We start from the raw sequence: 19,968 nt of genomic DNA, 5'->3' as shown, positions 1-19,968 counted from the left end.
TGATATTATAAACAATGCTGACAAACCCCAAACATATACCCCTCAATTACTCTCCACCAGAGCACAAAACACCATTAGATTTATTTTGCAGATAAAATTTTAAAAAAAATTCTCCACACCCTGCAATAATTTTAAATGTGTATGAAAATTCTGCATATCCTAACTTGGCAACACACAGGTGGCACTCCTTGATATGTTTTTCCCCTCAAAAACAAGATCTGAAATTCAATCAAAGAGCAGCAGAGAGCCAATAGGATCTCAGTGTCTGTGGCAGCAGCAGCACCAGCCTGGGTTGGCCATTGGTCGGCCGTTTCACACAGGAAGGGATGTAATTGGTTCCCAGCGCACCAAGGCTTCATTGCCTCCATGGCAACATTGCTTCCTTATTGCTTAGGGAAGGTGAAAAGGAGGGAAAGAGGGGAGGCGACTTTCACTCAGACGGTACCTCTGCATTATTCATCCTTTGTCCCCGTGTGCTGGTAGAGTGTGTGTGAATGCACTGACTGACTGATGTGTGTGTTTCTATCTTGGTTTGGGTGGCAGTGATTGGTTGAGACGTCAGGGGGTGAATAAGGTGAAGCCAGTGCAATAATTGCACCCAACTGTGCAATGCATCCAGCAACACCATGTCTATATATAAAACAACTAAATGAGCTCTGGGGCCATTTAGGGAGCCATTCACTAAGATGCTGACCAACTTTAAAAAGCAGCGTTTGACTTTTTTGAGACTTATTATTCTGAATTTAAAAAATGGGGCACATGTAACATTTTTTTTATTTACTTATTTGCTTTTATTAAAGGGGGGGTGGGGGGAGGTTCAGCACACATCTGGACTGCCGACTGGATTCCGACCGGCAGGAGCGCAGTCAGCGGACGCACACCTGGGCTCATCTTTACACCATCACCAGAAACAACAAAAACAACCACCACGCGGTTTGTTTGTTGTTGTTTTGATTCCTCCAACATCCCCTGCCCACCCCACAACAGTTGAGGGTGGGGAGAACTGGAGGGAGGGGAAGAAGAAAGAGACACGGGTGGAGTCAGAGCAGGAGAAAAACATCACACAAGGATTAGTGTTAGGTGGGTGGGGGGTCATTCGGGACTCCTCCCTCTTCATATGTGTTTTGTGCATGAACGGGGAGAAAAAAAAGGGAGGGGGAGCAGCAACGCCTATTGACAGGCGTGTTGGCCGGCGAGCTGGCTGGCTGCTCCTCCGGCAGCGGATGCGGTGACGAGATGGCAACAGACACCCAGCGTAGCACGTGCTCTCAGTTGCCATCGCAACCTGCCCTTGGATACAGCATGCTGGTTGGCCGTTTCTAGCTGTTGTTGTTGTGCGAGGCTGATGAAACCTCGTGGATGAGGGAGGGCGAAGCAGAGCCGCGTGGAGCCGCTTTCCTGCTCCGGGAGAAAGTGTTGCCAGGCACATTAGAGGTCAGCCAGTGAACAAACAGAGAGGCATTAATAAATTAATCATCCTAGCCACCAGCGACCCCTGAAGAAACTTGCCATTTAGCCCTCAACTCCAAGAGAAACAAAGCAGGATGAGCCCCCTGATCCTTTACAAACACTTGGGCAAAACAAGAGGAAGCAGTTGAAAAGATTATTTTAAGAAATCAAACTGGTTTGGTTTGTCACTTGAAGTTAGCAAAACTTTTATTACACAAGAACAGCTGGACAACCAAACAAGCTCAAGAACAACAATGAGACAATGCAACAAATGAAACAGGTGCTATACAAATGCTTTCATTATGATCACTTTCTGCTTTAATGACAAACAAAACATCCTGGGTAAATCTGCAAGCCTAAAAACGCTACACACTCGAGGAACAGAACAAAGAGGAAACGAAGAGTGTGTGGCCTCAAGTGGTCAGATCAATACCGCAATTGTGCTGAGTGCGCAGCCCGGCTGATGACATCCTGCACAAATAAACATTCTGCTCATGGCACGCATTTATTCTGCACCGGACCCACAGAGCAGACGCTGCGAGCCGCAAGGAGCCGAGGTGGCAAGATGATTGATTACAAGAGCAGGCAGTCTTTGTTTCACCGCTGGTTTTTAGGACAAAGCCCAGTAGACGGTGTGAGTATGTGTGTGCAGCTTTACGTTCCTGTGAACAAGGTGTAACTGGGACAAAATGTTCTCCTGGAGACAAAAAAAAAAGAAGAAAAAAAAAAACCATTTACGCATAAACAGGTGCACAAGTTGAGACAATAAAATCTGTAATTTGCAACACCTGGGAATAAACAGCATCACAGATGACTTGACGCCCATCGTCGTCAAGCCTCATCGCATTCCTCCTTAAGGCCGGCTTCGATCACCTCCAGCCGCTGTGCCATGGACACAACGAGCATTTTCATCTGGAAACATCGGGACCGGGTAACGGAGAAACAGAGACATTTTATGGTGTTTGCAATCTCAGGACGAACAGCAAGAGAGGGTGGTGAAACAAATTAAGAAAGGGAGGATGGAAGTAGTCACAGCGGGGCAACAAACGAAGAGGGAAACTGGACAGGTGGGGAAATGAAGAGAGCAGAGACAGAAGGGAGGAGAAGAAATAATTAGACAAAGGTGCCAGAGAAGAAGAGGAGGGGATGGGTGAGCAGGAGAAGGGTGGGGAAACAGGTCAGCGAGAACAGCAGTCGAAAAACTCATTTAACTGTCGACAGAAAAGATGGAGTACGACTACAGCAGAAGAGGCAGCAAATATCAGATACAGAACAGATCAAATCTGTGCTGATATTTACACTAGCTTAACGATTCAAGAACTTATCTATATTTTACTTAGAAAATAAACTGGGAGTATAACTTTTTGGTAATTTAAGGGCAAGAAACAGTCCAAAGTATTTCTGGCTCATAGATTGCCTATGTTTAGCAGTGTCTCTTCTTTGGTATAGAGAACCACTGATGGGGCTGAGCTGAAGTTACCCTGGAAACTACAATACTTGCCGTTTTCCATCCATTAGAAAGTATTCATGGGTCAGTGCTTCTCTGATAGTGCTCATCTCCTTTATAACCTTTTGCTTATGCTACTCAGTCTGATTCATCTCTATTCTTGCCACATGTTTGATCAGCATGAGGAATTCTTGCAAAGTCCCGGACTGCATGCAATCAGCCTTAGATGGGAAACTTTTTCATCAACTGGAAAACATATGACTAACTGACTGTGACTGGATTTTCATCAGAACTACAACTGAATCAAACTCTGTTATCAAAACAATACATGACAATCTCATTGGATTTTGTTGGAGTGAATTAGATTAATTTTGATTTGGACCAAATTGGACCTCATGTACCTGGGTATGAATTTGGCCCATTTCTCACAGAGAAGACATGTATTATGAACTGGCACTATAAAATTAGAAAGAATTTTTCAAACACTTGTGTAGCTTAAAAAAAGGCTAACAAGTGTCCCTTTTAAGTTTTAATTGTATTCTAAAATTTTTTAAATTGTACTTGAGTGAAGGACTGACAGATCATTTGGCAGATTAAAAGGTGAAATAAACGCATTACTTGCAACATACCCAAGTATTTAATCAAAGTTACACTGAAAAATCTAAACTCATCATTTTCCTGCATTAATTTTTGATTGTCTCCCCATGATATGACACCTTGAATGGAAATCTTACTACATAAAGCTAAAGTACAAAACTTCTTAACGTTTTGATTAAATGTGTAGATTCCAAATAATGCTACACATTCTCCATGCAAGACTTATTCCAGCATATATTTGAATGCATCAACAATTAATAATAATAAAAACAACTAATAAATAAAACTCTTCAAATAATGCAACCGCTTTGCACCCACAGTCAGAATCAACAGCCTATACAGATAAACATGTCAACAACAGGCTCAACTGTAGATTTAATCTAAATTTTAACCTCTCACGTTTCATTACGGTGTACTAAATGCACCCTTTGTCTGAATGGCAAAGATTTCATTGTGTGACATTAACTTTGCAATGTTTAATGTTCTTGTTTTGGCAAAAAACAAAATCTAATTAAAAGTGAGAACTGCTCAAGTAAAAGACAGAAAGTTGGCATGGTGTTTAATTATAGTCTCTGTGTGCACATAAAGACACATCTGTTGATCCAACAAATGCATTCGTCTTCAGGGCAGTGTGACCTGTTTTCAGCTCACGTGCATAAAAGATAAAATCTCACTGTACAATGAGCCGACTGCCAGGTTTGGGATGTTCAAAGGGGTGAGATAAGCGCAATAATGTCCCAGACATTCATTGCGTTGAAGCAACAAAGACGATCCATCATAAAAAACTGTGTCCCTTCAACAAAGATTCCTCAGCACGCTCTCCAGCTATTGTGTGCAGAGAGTGTGGGAGGGCTAGCAGGTGCTCCTGCACACTACCACCACCTACTGGGCAATTGATGTTTCTGCTGTTTTTTAGGAGGACATTTCCTAAACAAAGGGTGATTTGGATGAATTCAGAAAACCAACACACAATCAAAGAACGTGTGGAAGAAAATAAATTGCAAGCATGACAATAAAACACATAAGGTCTTTAGAGCTACAATACACAGACAACTTTAAACAGCAGTTATTTTTGGATGTTAAAATGAAGAAAAGATGCAGAACTTTGCTCCGTTTGAGCGAAGAAAATAACTTGGGAGGTAAAAAATGAAAGTGTTTTTTGGAAGGTGACACGGGTCGGCAGATGAGGTAATGTCTGATATCGGAGTCTGCCCACTATGGGGGAATGGGTTTACCGGAACAAAGCTGATGTCATCCTTATGCTGTAGTACAACCTGTGCATTTAGAAAGCCTCATCAGGAGAAGAATACAACTCCACATTGACGACTCCAGCTAAAACTGCTTTAACCTGCTGCTCAGATTTCTATTTTTCACTTCAATATCAGATAGATATTTATTTTCCATTTATCAGACAGCACAATAATTTTAAGACAAATAACAATGCAATCTAATACAAACGTATAGATGTTAATCTTGACAACAAGCTTTAAGGGAAGCTGGAGTGCTAATTTCACAATTTTTACATCCTGATAGTACTACGTGAAGGAAAGCAGACAAAGAGCAGCAGACGCAATAAATTACCTCTGTCAACTGTTGTTCAACATTGTGCCTGTACTCCAGTGTTACCAGCTGCTCTTTGGGGCCCTCTGCTGCCAACACCTGGCCTCCGGAGCCGAGCACATAGCTGAAAAACACACAGGGTGTGAAGTTATCTGGATTCATAACATCACTCACATGGCTGCAGTACAATGTAAAACTGACATCTGATCAATAACAATGAAGTTATTTTACAAAACTGGTTTTATTGTTTAAAATTTAAACAGAGTGTTAATGTGAGGATTCTTAGTCTAACAAATGCTGCACAACCAATATTAACATATTAGAAGTGAATAACGCCACACATTTGAGGTCACTGAAAACAGGGCTTCAGGTAAAAAAAAAAAAAAAACCCATCTTACTGAAAATATTAAACACCACAGCGTAATTTATTAGCATAAACTAGCAAGAATATGGCTGAACATACTGGTAATTAAAAACTGGTAATGATTAGAAAAAGTGTTTGTGCTCATCAGTCAAAATTGAAAAGCAAGATTAAGTGGTTATTGTCTTTGGGCTCAATGTGGCCTCATTTTACAATCAATTTTTACAATTTGTGTCAACACTGGCAAAGATGCAAAAATAGTTGAAGTAGCATAATTTCCCACCGAAAAATAAAATGCGACCTTTAATTTAAGAGCATTAATTCACAGAAAATAAATCATTTAAAAAGATCTTTTTTTGATGTTTATTTTTTCTATTCAGAGACCTCAAAGTTGATTGTTTAGTAATGTTTAATTAGTAAACAATTTTCTGTTAGCTTTGAATATAAATGACTTAATGGCCCATAATTGTTATGCAATCTTTGAAAAACAAGCGAACATGAAAATCAATTAAAGCATGTGTATTTTAATCATATTGTAAACATTATTCACTTCCTGAGTCATAAAAGTTTCCCTCTTAACCAATAGTAGCTGGAGTGGAGCATTTGTGTTTTCCATCATTGTTAGTCGTTAGATTTGCTTATGTTTATTGTGTTTATTTGTGTTAGTAAGTAAATCGCAGTTTGATTATTAATGAATACAATTTCTGATTACAGCAATTACGAGTTCCCACTGATTTTTCTTTTACTCAATAATTCAAGTGTTCACTTTAGTGTTGATCCTTTATAAATTATTATCTTGAGAAATATACAGAAATCTTCTTGCTTCATTTATTTGTAAATAGAGAGCATTAAAGAGAGAGGAAAATAAATCCCTCAGAGGTTTGAGAGTACGAGACTGATTAGTCTACAGTTTACGATAACCTAATCATGCACCAGGATCAGACCTTCATGTGTGTTTGGCTCAGTTTGAATGCATCAGATTTTTCAGGCTCTCTGTGTAGAACGCCGCTATATTTCAGACAGTAACAGTGAACTAGAAATAAAAGCACCTGTCGATGCTGGCTACGCTCAGACAGAAAGTGGACCTCTTGTGGTCCAGGTTCCGGGGCGTAGATGTGTAGACCATGCCAAGCAACGAGTAGCAGCTGCGACAGATGAGATCCACAACCAGGCTGTTGAGTGAAATAAAAGTAAAAGAACAAAGAAAAAAATCATAATTTGAATAAATGCAATTATACAGAAATGCAAAATATGCGTTCAGTTCATGAAATAAAAAACAATAGTAAAGCGTTAACAAATTCTTGCTATCCAGTCATGACTCAACCGTAATACTATAAATAGCTTGTAATAGTAGACCGTTATATTTTATTAGTAGCTTTAAGTATTAAATGTTAGCGCTTGAAACATAGCAGTAATTTTTTAAATGAGCAGATAAGTCTAATAATAGTAATACTGATAAATCTGTTTTTTTACTTAAAATTTAGTTTTAAACCAGAAGCCTAGAAAATGGTTACATTAGTAACTGCTAAAGTACAGAGTGTAACCCTTCTTACCAAGCTGATTGTTTGTTCAGTTCAAGGAAGTGAGTGTCCTTTCCAATGATAACGTTGTTGGTGACCCCTGTAATGGTAACAATAAACAGGTCAGCATGGTGCATCACATTCTCACAAAATAGCAAACTATTAGAGTGGCACCTTATGCTTTTCAGCATATATATTATATAATGGGGTGGGGGTTTCAATCACACAGCAGTTCGCTGGTCTGAATTTGAGAATAAAGTAACATAGTACTTTTGCAAAGCCAAGACACAAGCCTGCCAGCGGCCAGACCAGTCAGTTCAGGGTTTAAAGTCTATTTTTAATTTTTAATTTACAGTTCATTATTTATATCTGCCTGTTCTGGGATTTAATCCTAGAACCTGCAAAGACTGTAAGGAAGAAGATGATGGATGGACGGAGTTGGTTGATGCACAAAACCACATACCAATGGGTAGACATAATGGGGGAAGGATGCACACAGGAACAGGCCATACTCACGCTTTAGTTTTATTTGGTTCTGGTCGTCTTCACTTCCATCCCACGACATTGAATCTCCAATAGGCAGCCTGCACTTCCCGCAGATGAAAACCACGGGCCCGTCATCGTCTTCCTCTACTTCTTTATGCGCTCGGCCGAAGAGTTTTTCTTCCACTGCACTAGAGTCGATACTAGATACCTCAAACGTCTTGTTTATGTTTTTTTGAAGACGTCTAATAGACTTTTCTTTCGTTGCCATTACTGCAAACGCTGTGCGGCCGAACTGTGTTTTGAACTTAGGCGGTTGGTTCAAATATCCGGAAGCACTCGAGATGTTCACTACTGCGTACTTCCGCTTTCGTCTTTCTGCCTGAAAAAGTGGATTCAGTGCAAATACCTTATCATATCATATGGGCTGATTAAACAGACAAAAATGTCTAAACAGTAAAAAAACAAAAAAAACAGAAGTGATAAAAGAATTGCTAAAAAGAACAAAATAAAATAAGACAAAATTATTTTTGTTTCTACTTTGCTTTTGGAGTTTTATACTAGAAATACTTGCTACACGCTAGACCTACAGTTGTTTCAAAATGGCAGACTTTATGTATGCTAATCTTCAAATACAAATAATATTTGCTGATGATTACTAAAAAAATTTCACAAGGTCAAAATACCATGATACATCAAACAAGAATAACACTAAAACTAAACATTTTAGTGATTTTATTCTTGTGCAAGTGTAGTCCTATTTTTACTGAGAAACACTATTTTAATTTGTCATTGGTGAGGAGAACTGAACTCAAAGAACAAGGAGTATGAGTGTAAAATGAGTTGTTCAATAAGAAGAACAAAACAGCACAGAGAGAAAATATTATTGAAATAACTCGGAAACAATCAGACAAAATAACCAACACCAAGCTAAAAACTGTTTAATGTCAACGGAACAAAAATCCATAGTCTGGCAAAATAAAAAAATAACAATCATTTGGTATTTGGAAAAAACAAGCACACTGAAAATATCCACATATATAAATAGTAATTTAGTAATTTTTAGTAATTTAGTAATTTATTTCAGACAAACCTTTCACCGGCAGTGTAGAACAAACACAAAGTACATAATAAATTTCTTGAAGACACATCACATCAGTGATTATGAGTCTGAAAAGGGTATGAAGAAGTATAACTTATATAATCATACCCCTTTTCCAGCTGTAATTTATCACATTATTTTCAGTTTCCAATATCCTTCCTGACAATCAACAATTATCATATAAAAATAAAATTTTATATGATAATTAAATAACAAAAAAAACATAATTTGAAAATTAAGACAGACAAATAAAAACGCTGTCAAGATGACTACAAATAAAAAAATAGAATAAAATAACCTTGGAATTGCATTTGTAGGCGCTTATTTCGCTTCCGTTATCGACATGAGGACATGAGGCCTGTTTCAGAAAGCTGGGTTAACAAGCTCTCTGTAAAAGACAAATACTAAACCTACTCGTCTCCGCGAAACTCAGGATTTTCACTTATCCCGTTTTCTGAAACGGGATAAGTAAAGGAGTGAACTATCTTTACTTCACAACCATCTTTGGAATTTGAGAGAGAAAAAAAAGTGAAACAGAATTTTTTTTTCTTTTTTTGCTTGTACACTTTAAAAAACACACACATTTGATTACACTTAGGCATCATTTTCGTGTAAAAAATATGTTTTATGTAAAACTTTGCAACAAAGTTTATCTGTCTTCTCACTGGCTAAAAACCAGGAAGTTAATTTGAGGGGCGCGAAAACACACGGCTTTTATACTGAGAATCGATAAAGCGTCAAAACATTTCACATTTCTGTAGTGACTGTCTTAGGTTTTTCATACCTTTTCTGTGATCATGTGTGAAAAGCTGAGGAAGGTAACTCTTTGACTCCAGTAAACACACATTAATGCGCCAGCCGCATTTCTGAAATTGTCTTATTTTTCTGTCTTTTCCACAGGTGAACAGCTGGTTGGGGACGGTGTTTGGGGATCAGCCAGTGCCACCGTTTGAGGTGAACACCAGGACAGTGGACATACTGTATCAGATGGCTCAGTCCAGTGAAGCCCGCTGCAGTGATACTGCTCTCCTCACAGAAGACTACAAGCAGAAAACATCAGAGTATCAGGCTGACGGTGAGGCACACGCAGCAGGGAGAATAGACGATGCATAAAACATTTGGACCGGAATGGCTGAATTGGTCTAAAGTGTTTAGATTTGTCGAATGGCATTTTTTGCACACGTAGAAATTAATAGAAACCGAAGTAAATTATTTTTTTTATGGCTTAAGATTCAGGTGTGTTTTTATTTTTTATAGCTCTCCAAATTGTCTCCATATCAGTCCACTAAGCAGCACTAAAGACTACTATTGAAGCATTTAAGGTGAATATTTTGTGCTCAGATGTTCAAATTGTTATTAAATTGGAGGGAAAATAGAAATCTGAGTTTAGAAAATGCACGGAGTTTCAAAATAAAGAACACATAAGAACTCTTTGGTCTGTTTTTCAATGTTTTCCAAAACCTGTATTTCACTAATCCCATCTCTTTCTTTTTTCCCCTCCACCTAGCTGCTCACCTTGAGGATGTTCTTCTGCAAGGTGTCGGCCTGTCTGGGGCAAGCTTGTCAAAGCCGACTGCAGACTACCTGTCTGCTTTAGTGGACAATGCGATGGTGCTGGGAGTGAAAGACACGTCACTCACCAGGTAATTTCCGGTGGTCTTTGTCTTTCATTGATCAGAATGTATGATTGCTTCATTTCTGTTTGTTTGTAGCTTCATGCCAGCAATCAACAACCTCACCGGTGATCTTCTGGAAGTCGAGAAGTCAAACAGAAAACTCGAAAGGGAACTTAGGGCGCTCCAAAAAAGACTCGGTTCAACTCTGGTGCTGCGGGGAAACCTACAAGAGTAAGAATAAGGCGTGAAGCGAGCTGTTAAAAGTGTGTCAGTTAAGTTTGATTAGAAGGTTGGGCTTACACATGTACATGTTGGCGGTCTTCATTGCCAGGGATATCGACAAAACTACCAAATCTCAAGCAGTGGAGAGTGCGAAAGCAGAGGAGAGGCTGCTCAACATGGACTTTGTGACGGCCAAGGCTCAAGAGCTCAGTATCAGACAGCAGAGGTCAGAGGTATGTTGCAGCGTATTCCTTTTTATAATTTGGGATTACTGCATAGATGCTGAGGTGCTAAGTGGGATCATTTCTAGACCATTTTGTGATTTTAAACGGCAACCTGCTTTATCCACAGATAGGAATCAACTTTATGCTTGACAAAATATGATTCGCATCTCCACATTTAGACTCGGAAGAAAATGTTCAGATGCGTATACGTCAAGATAAGAAGCTGCTGCTCAGCTTTAGAAAGAAGCTTCATAAAAAAATTAAAAAAACATTTTTTTCCCTTCTAAATGACCAAACAGTTTAAATTCTGTTTACATAGTTGCAATGTCGTCTGCCTCTTGTTTAAAACTTTAAGAGATACAGTGTTTAGTTTGTTAGGAGGGCCATGGTCTTCTGTTAGTCACTTTATTCTGCTCTGCCAATCCTGCAGGCTCAGCTTGTATCCAGGAACATGGACAAGTCCATCACCCACCAGGCCATTGTGCAGCTTTCTGAGGTATTTCAGCATTTTCACCACATTCATCGCCATGGGGATGGAAGCTTTACTTTGTCTGCATTCAGGGTTTGAAACATGTCATCTTATTTTTCTCTCTGCAGGAAGTCGGCGCACTGCAAAACGAAATAATCCCCCTGAAAAAGAAGCTGGAGCCGTACATGGACCTGAGCCCGGTGCGTTCGTTTTCTAGTTTTTCAGACTTCATTACTTCTCCAACCAAAGGGGCGATCACGTTTCCTGTTTTCTTCCTTTGAAAAGAAAACAAAAATCAGCTCCGTCTAATTTATTTAAGCATTAAGTTTGTGAATTTAATCTTGAAATGTGCTTTTTTTTTCATTCTAAACCTTCAGAGCCCATCTCTTGCACAAGTGAAGATAGAAGAAGCAAAAAGAGAACTAGTGAGTGTTTAAATATTTTGGTTTTATAACGTATAGGATGTCATTCTTTGCTCGTTTGTCATTTGAATTCCTCTTTCTTTCATTAATTTTTCAGGCTTCTCTCGACTCCAAACTTGAGACAAAGGTGGATTTTAAATGAAGTTGCCTGTTGCACAGTCCTTTCTTTAAAAATAAAGTATTTGCACGCTTTTTTTTTTCTTCTTTTCTACCTTTACCTGTCTTTATCATTAATGTTAAAAAGAAAAGTGATTTGAGGCATTTTGGGTCACCTAAAATACCTCAAACCTCTTCTTTGCCTCTCTCCTCCTTTGCCTTGGAACCTTACTTAAGTAGAGGTTAAATATTTTGGAGATTTTGGACACTAATAAAAAGCTCACACAGAATCCATATTAGTTCATATACCTTGAACATTTTTATATTTTACAATCTGTATAACTAGTTTATTTTGTCTTGTATGTTTACCAACAAAACATTGTTTGCATGCTCGTGTCTAGAAACGGGTACGATTTTCTGATAAGATTTTAGCTTTCTTATTTTGATCAAATACGAAAGGTAAAAATAAAACTCTAGTGCTAATGTGTAGCTGGATGTCTAGTCTGTCTCCACCCCTTCCTGTTTGTTTCAAACATCTGCAACACTAATGAAATGTTTTGCTTTTCCTCTCTGATCACAGCAATCTAATTGAGGGGTTGGTCTTAGAGTTATAAAAATAGCCTTGACAGATTATACCCAAACAAGTTTTAATCTGTGTGAACAACCTGATCAAATGCGAGTTCTTTTGTTTTTGTAAACGTATTTTTGTCCAGCTGCATATCGCTTCTCAGCCCTTCTGGGATCCAAATAAGTCTTCAGTACATCTTGGATCTTGTTCTCAAAACCTCAGTATTTTACCTCTAAATCCATTTGCTTTAATGTAATTCCTTCAACGTCTGGCCGACAAGTCTAAAGGTAAAGGAAACCCTTTGAGATTTACAATAAAATGTCACTGGCTTTGGAGGGATAATGTCAGATGGAGCTAACGGTGTAGCACTTTGTGCCTGAAGCAAAAGCAGACAGAATGGAATCGGCCTGTTCTGTCTGCATGTAAAACATCCCCTCACCGTTTCTCTGCCCCGTCGGTCTCCGTCCTCTGGAGCGGAGCAGAGCCTGGACACCTCGACTGTTTCAGTCAGCTTGACTGCTGTAGGACCTGATCTGCAGTCTGACGTGGAGACTGAGCCGTTACCATGGAGTGGGCCACAGATGCTTACTGGAGAGCAGTTTTCCCACTGGGGGCCCCCTGGTTTGGGTGAAAGGAACCATGTGGTTAGAGTACCAACAGTTTGTATTGGAGAAAAAAAAGAAGAAAAAAAAGGAACATAATCTGGCAATTTTTTCAAAGGTTACATTTTCTAAATGTGTCTTACTCCTGTGTGACTGTTCATCAAATACTTTTTGCAGTTATGTCTTCTATTGCTGGAGTTAACTTGACAAAGCTAAACAAACAGAACCCGAGATATAATGTGTGAAAAAGAACGCAACATATCTCATTTGTTTACATCTGTTTTCTAAGCAACCAGAATGTCTTCTCTCATTTAAATAAATTGCCATTTTTGATTTGATGTAGCCTCTTGGTTTGTACTTATTTTCACAAGATTGAGACTGTCGTATCAAAGATATGGGGGGGAAAAAAAGACAAATTAGAAGGATGAATTGTTGAATTTTATATTTATGCATTTGTGGTCAAAAAGTGGGACAAATAGGGGTTCTGGGAAAAAAAAAATCCAGGGTTTTTTCTTTCAATCCAATCATGTAATTTGTTTTGTCACATTACAATCACACAGTGCAGGATATAAGAGATTTTATGTATCAAACACAAGGTAGTGAATGGTTGGGGAAAGGAATAAAAATGTTTTAAAAAATATTTTACAAATGCATTCCATACTTTAGTCAGTTGCCCAGACCTGACTACTGGGTTAACTTTAACCCAGATAGTATACAGTGTTGTGGTCATATAGATGCACAGATAATGAGCTTAAAAGTCCAAAGAACAACTAAGAAACCCAGTAAATCGCTGAAAACCATTTTAAACTATTGCAAGAGGCAAAGCGTAAAGACATTGGAAGTTGTTGAAACTTGTGTACAGTACAAATTAGAAGCAAACATAAATATCAAACTGTGACTGTGTGTGTTTAAGTATCGGATACAGAGTGGGGAAGCCTAGGAAGTTTAAATGTTTCTTCTGGAGGGAGAAAGAAAAAAAAAAAAACATGCGTCATACTAGCGCGAGCTGCCCGTGTTCCCTTTAAAATAGTTTTATGTGCCACTCCCACTCCACGATTCCCACTCAGCTGTTACTGTAAATCGCTCCCAGTCTCCACATGGCGCTATCCATTCCCAGATCCCGCGCAGGAGGACTCGATTGTTGCCATGAATCGGACTGATGACCACCTCGTCCGTCACCTGTGAGCAGCTTGTTGCGCAGCTGCTATTTCCCACCTCCTCTGTGGTCCATCGCCGCAGCCAGACAGTCGCTATTTCACTACGACGAAACGCTGTAGCTGCTGATCTGAGTCTCAGCGCCTGGAGGTATTTTCTGTCTCTCAGGGAGGACAGCTGGATGACTTTCTGTGAGCGACCAACTTTTTTTTTTTTTTTTTTAAAGAGATGCAGCCGAACGCCGCGGCCTTGTGGGATCATCTCCCTCACCTTCCTGTTTGGGTTTTACATGAAGTACGACAAGTCTGAATTCAACGAGCCTCATTAATATGAGAAGAGGGGCAGGGGATGCGAGTCATGAGCTGGACGCGTCCTTTCCACGGACTGGACTGGAGCCATAGCCTATTCTATCTGACTTTACTACTGTGGACCAGGCGCATGAACGGACTGGCTGATTTTTCAAGTAAGATGATGATGATGATGATGATGATGCAATAAAAGGAGGGGACAGCTCACAGACAACAGAAACAAGTTGCTCACAAAAAATGTCAATGGTAGCTCTGAAGTTTTCTATTGGCTATAACTTGCATAAAATGGTGTAAAAATGACATACCAAAGAACACAAGATGAGTATTGGACCTCAGGAGTCCAAAACTTTAATAAATAATTTTGCTTGTCAAGGAGTTTGAGTGTGTAGCTCACAATAGCAAATAATTTTGTCAGTAGAACCCATGTGATTCATGTATTGCAAGTTTATAAGGGGTGCATTCCACAAGGTATCATTTTTGGCCCACTATTGTTTGTTTTTTTTTTCCCCCAATTCCCAAATAATTTATATTATTGCTAATTCTTTTCATTCAATCGCAAGGTTTTTATGACAGGAAATAAACTTATGAAAAATGGCATGTTGAAAATTATTATATCCTCTCAAAAAATATTTTTAAGGTATTAGCAGCCAGATTCATCCTATGGTTGATCACCAACATCTTGCATTTTTCTATAGGCATCTTCTTCTGGTGTTTTACTGTTAAATCAGACTTCAATGTTTTGTCAAGAAAATAATTTGATGTTACTCCTAAGTAAATCTTGTGATGTAAAGGAAACGAATGAAGGAATTATATTAATGATAATTTCCATATTCTACATTCAAGAAAACATTGATTAATATTTGCAATCTTACTGGACACAACAAGAGACGCATCCCGGAAATAAAGAGTCCAAACAGTCAGATCTACAAATAGTAAAGCATTATGTCTGATGCGTGGCTGCTAAAAAATGTTCAACAGATTACCTTTCAAGGATCATCACCAGCCAGTCTGCTCACGCCTGTGACGGGACACCACTGAGACTCCACTGTCCTCGCCACTCCACCATCTCCATCCAGTCGGCCTTCTACGGGAGTGGTGAGGTCCGGCTGTGCACGGAGGACCCCGCATCTGGACCCGGCAACCACAGCTGCTCAGCTTTAACCGCTCTACAGGTGCACATTCACGCATGACACGAGCCATGCAGCACTTTAAAGCCCAGCTGTACTAGATTTTGATAGTTTGGTCTTCACCAAATTTCAGTATGTGGTTTTCAGGTTGTGCAGAATCTTTTTATGCGTCCCTGTGGACTATATTGTTAAATCAACAGTGCTGGACCTTAGTGACCTTAGTGTCCTGGGGGATTATTTTGCAGAAGCTCCTGTCTGAGTGTCAGAACCTCAGAGGCTGCCAACTACCAGTCAGTCACCTGCTGTTTGGGAAGGACCCATGTCCTGGCAAGAACAAGTACCTCCATGTGAATTATAAGTGCAAACCCTGTGAGTTCTTCCCCTCTGAATCCCCTCGCACACTTAGCTGAGGATGAGTTTTAACATTCTTACTTTGACCCTCACTCAGCTGAACACAAAACACAGGTGGTGTGCGAAGGAGAGACCATGATCTTGCGCTGCAAGACCCCCAATGTGCTGATCATCTACGCAGCTGTCTACGGCCGAGGTCTGGGTCAGACTGACACCTGCCCCTCGCTCTCGGCAAGACCACCCCCATTTGGTGAGTCACTGTGAGCTACTAATAGAGAAACGTCACTGTAGTAAAGTAAAGTGAAAACACGCAGGGAGTGTTTGTGATCAGCGGCATCGGCTGGCCTCATGTAACTGACACAAACAGAGAAACGGAACCCTGAAACCACCACAGCTAAATGGAATGCAGCCACCATTGATTTCTTTTCTTTTTTTTTTTTGGTATTTATTTTGAGCACTGTTCTTTTCCCATGACGCTTATCTAAACGGCCCACGGCAGACTAGAGGGAGGGGGGGGGGGGCGATTCTTTGTTCTCGATGGAAATATCAGCTCTGTCTGTTGACTAAAAGAGTTGCATATTTCCTTTTAGAATGCAGAGCCCAGAGGATTTATGAGGAATGCGGGGTTTATTAAAAATGCAAAGAGATCACAAGCAGAAACGGTGCAGGTAGAAACAGGTGTATCTCATGACATCAGTTGTGGCTGCATTCCTTCTCACTTACTGGAGTACACCTGTGCTTTTCCCGGTATGTCAAGTCAAACTGTAGGATGGAAGACGAGCTGTGTGCGCGCTGTAATGTAACACCTCACTTTCACAGATGCTTAATTTGCTTTTAAGTAATCCAAGTGTCGCATTAGAAGCCGTTTATAGATATTATCAAACTCTATATTTACACAAGGAATTAACTATTTGCTCGGCTGGGTTAAATACCATCAGCCACAAAAACACAGTTGTACTCTTGCTAAACTGCAGTCGAGCTCCTGCAGAAAGCAATCAATAATTCAGCTATTGCAGCCCAGGAGCAAAAATCAAATCCGCATGTTCAGGGTGCAATAATGTGTGATGTGATCAAGTCTGCAGGATGCGAATGCTTCTGCCAGGTTCTGTCCTTGCTGTGATATTCCTCAAGTTTCTCCTAATTTTTCTGCTCCTTTCAGAGTGTCTGAACCACAACGCTGTGCAGGTCGTGTCCAAATCCTGCTACAGCAAACAGAAGTGCGCCGTTACCGTTGGCAACCAGACCTTCAGGAACCCCTGCTTTCCAGGAACCAGGAAGTACCTCAGCGTGCTTTATTCATGTGGTAGGACCCTCTCCTGCTTCCTCATTCACATAATAGACATAGAAGCCTTGTGATGCAGTAAATACCAGCTCGCATGATGTCATGTTATCGCAGCCTTGTTCATTATGCATCAGTTCCTTCAGTGAGCATTTGTTTCCTGCTTTGAGTTCTTATCTTTAGATTCCAGCTTTCAGTGGCTCTGTCCTAACTCCACCCTAAAAAAAACATCAAAATATAAAGAAGTGGGAAACAAGACTCCCAAGTTGTTTTTTTTTTGTTTTTTTTTTACACTTCCTGTGATTGACAGAAATGCCGGTGAGGACATCAACTCACACCATTCATATACCATAATTTGAAACCTAATGAGTAGTTCCTAGTACAATTGTTGGCTCTATTTATAGCACAACAATGCAGCGCAGGCATTAATACAGCATGCTGAGTATTTTAAGATTCTGTTCTCCACCCAGACTGGAAGCAGAAGACTCGGGCAACTATTTCACTGCTTTTCCACCAACATATTTACCACAGAGTCTTAAAAATGTGTTCATACCCGTTTTGCGCTGTAAAAATACATTTTCAAGTTTTGCCACAGATCCATAGTGGGATTTAGGTCTGAACCATGTTTCAACATTGATATTCAGAGTTTTACACAGTCCTTTACATGCAGCCCGAAAACATTACTTTTTGTCTCATCTGCCCAGAGGACCTTCTTAGTTGTTTGTTTCATAGCTTGTGGTGACTTGCTAAAATGAAACCTTGTGTGTTTCTTTCAACAATGGTTTTCTTCTTTCCACTCATCTATGCTGTGCCCTGCGAATAGCTGCTTGGTTGCTTCTCTTATTAATGCTCTCCTTGCTCCATCTATTAGTTTGGGTGGATGTTAATGCTTCTGTTTGTGGTTGTGTCACATTGCTCATATTTTTGGATTTGTTGTGATGTGGTAATCAAATATGGTATGAATGCTGTCACAACCCATTGTATATCAACTGGTTAGCAGCAAAGAAGAACTCTTCTTTTTTTTTTATAGTGCCAAAGTTTTTACTTAAAGAGGCAGACCCAAACATACTGAGCTCCACCTCACTTCCTACTACAGAAAAAGGTACCAGCATCTATCTATTTGCTGTTGTTCTATGTTTGTAAAGTTAGTTACTCATAGTTGTTTTGTGAACTTTACAAAAGTTCCTGCTGCAGATCTGGAGTCAAATAGGCCAAATAGTTCTGGAGCAATGATGAGCAACTCTCTCCTGACCTACGCCTTCATCAAAGGTAACTTTTTTCTTTTCCAACTTTCATACACATTTTTATGTAAACATAGACTTTTTCAGACTGAAGTCTCCATAAATCTCACCCTTTTAGTCATTTTAAAATATGCATTATTAAACATTGCCTTTATGCCACGTTTTCTACATTTGGTAGCCTTTAAATGCTACCCAACGGGCAAGCTGAAAAACATGACAAAATGAACAAGTAAGAAAGAAATCCCACAAAACGAGAAAAGGAGAGAGAAGACAAATGACAAAGGAAGGTAAAACGAAAGGACAGATCTACACAAGGAGGGATAGAAGCAAACATGTGAGAGAGGGAAGGAGGAGAAAAGGGTTTAGAAGTGTACAAAGTACCAGGAAGAAAATAAGACCAGAGGTTTAAAAAAAAAAAAAAACATATTTAAACGTAATGGGTAAAAATTAAAACAATTTGCCTATCCAGTGCTTAAAGACGGGTCACATTTCAGCCTTTTCCAGACCGTGTAGTGAACCTGCTCCTTTTCCTCTTTTCCCACACAGATCACCCAGAAATGGCAGCGCTGCTTTTCACCTCCAGTGTGTGTGTGGGCCTGCTCTTCACACTGCTGGGTCTATCTGTCCGAGTGACCTGCAGGGGGCGGCGGCGCAGAGATCCCACATTTGGAGCCAAGTCAATCGGCCTGTCTCCCAACTGTTCTAAGCAGGATGATGAGGAGGATGAAGCAGAAGATGATGACGACGACGAAGAAGAAACCGAGAGCTCTTTGCTCTCGACTGCAGAGAGGAAGGGGATAAAAGGCTGGGAGGAAGTGACTTATGTAAGCGAGGCGGCTGAGCTGGCGGAAAGGATCGAGCGCAGAGACATGATCATCCAGGAGATTTGGATGAACTCCTATCTGAATGGCAGCTCCTGCTGAATAAATTGTGTGGATATTTGTTCAGATTCCTCACACTTCACATTTCCAAAAAAAAACATTTTTATACCACAAGATGAAAAAGAAAAAAATCTGACACGCCATCTTTGCTACATAGTATTCTAATAATCTGCAACAGAGGGATCAGCAAAGTGTATGCTGCAAGAAGCTTGAGTGCTGCATATATTATTTATCAGCAAAGTGTTTTTTTGATTTTTTTACTGTTTAATAAAAACGTTAAATCACAAAATTTTAAACTCCGTTATCCATTCCTCATCTTTCAGCAGCTGTGTTGTTATGAACTAAAGGTTAGTGAAGTCTGTCATCTAAAATATGGAGATCAAGCAGCTATTCAAAAAGCCTAAAAACAGCATGACTGACAGCATCATTGCATCTTCTGATGTAATATCTTTTTCAGATCTGAACAGAATAATAATGAAATGCAACAATATGCTAAATTTAAATCTTGAGTTGCCATTTAGTTTTAGTACAAGTATCCAAATTTCCAGAGTTTTCAGCCTGTATTTAAAGTACACATAGAAAAGCTGATGTATTTATGGCTGAAGGGAAGATAAACCAATGGATGGACAAACACATGGATGGGTAGGCAGTCTGAACACTCTGATTCCAGACCTGGAAAATTCAAATGTCATAATTTCTCTAGAACCCTACAATGCTGCCCGCCTCTTTTCTGTGTTTTGTTTCCATTTTGAATAAGTCGGCTCTGTAATCGACCTCGCACAGTTCGCCCTCCGAGTTCCCTGGTCAGCACTGCTGAAATGATGACTGTGTTGCAACTTCCTGCCTCTGGGCTACAATGACCTAATGAAGTATGTGTTCCACTACTGT

General features: G+C 39.8%; 3 protein-coding genes across 3 annotated transcripts; 2 read left to right on the top strand and 1 right to left on the bottom strand.

The window, feature by feature from the left end:
• Window positions 1-1,638: 1,638 nt before the first annotated feature.
• On the bottom strand, window positions 1,639-7,795 carry mis18a (MIS18 kinetochore protein A). Its single transcript, XM_008427231.3, has 6 exons — window positions 7,451-7,795; window positions 6,968-7,034; window positions 6,464-6,586; window positions 5,075-5,177; window positions 2,238-2,361; window positions 1,639-2,146 (listed from the first exon to the last, which is right to left on the bottom strand). The coding sequence occupies exons 1-5, from the start codon at window positions 7,686-7,688 to the stop codon at window positions 2,281-2,283; spliced, it is 612 nt and encodes a 203-aa protein (XP_008425453.1). The 5' UTR covers window positions 7,689-7,795; the 3' UTR covers window positions 1,639-2,146; window positions 2,238-2,280.
• Window positions 7,796-9,202: 1,407 nt separating this feature from the next.
• On the top strand, window positions 9,203-12,057 carry haus1 (HAUS augmin-like complex, subunit 1). Its single transcript, XM_008427233.3, has 9 exons — window positions 9,203-9,337; window positions 9,420-9,594; window positions 10,027-10,162; window positions 10,232-10,366; window positions 10,467-10,590; window positions 11,012-11,077; window positions 11,179-11,250; window positions 11,428-11,475; window positions 11,570-12,057. The coding sequence occupies exons 1-9, from the start codon at window positions 9,317-9,319 to the stop codon at window positions 11,612-11,614; spliced, it is 822 nt and encodes a 273-aa protein (XP_008425455.1). The 5' UTR covers window positions 9,203-9,316; the 3' UTR covers window positions 11,615-12,057.
• Window positions 12,058-13,807: 1,750 nt separating this feature from the next.
• Window positions 13,808-19,376, top strand: eva1c (eva-1 homolog C (C. elegans)). Its single transcript, XM_008427232.3, has 8 exons — window positions 13,808-14,356; window positions 15,180-15,373; window positions 15,574-15,697; window positions 15,777-15,929; window positions 16,839-16,982; window positions 17,989-18,060; window positions 18,141-18,227; window positions 18,746-19,376. The coding sequence occupies exons 1-8, from the start codon at window positions 14,242-14,244 to the stop codon at window positions 19,120-19,122; spliced, it is 1,266 nt and encodes a 421-aa protein (XP_008425454.1). The 5' UTR covers window positions 13,808-14,241; the 3' UTR covers window positions 19,123-19,376.
• Window positions 19,377-19,968: the final 592 nt, after the last annotated feature.

Source organism: Poecilia reticulata, chromosome 14 (assembly GCF_904066995.2).
Source record: "Poecilia reticulata chromosome 14, P_reticulata-male-v2, whole genome shotgun sequence".
In the NCBI taxonomy this organism is placed as follows: Eukaryota; Metazoa; Chordata; class Actinopteri; order Cyprinodontiformes; family Poeciliidae; genus Poecilia; species Poecilia reticulata.
Note: the sequence above shows the minus strand (reverse complement) of the source record. Positions and strands in the feature narration are given on the sequence as shown.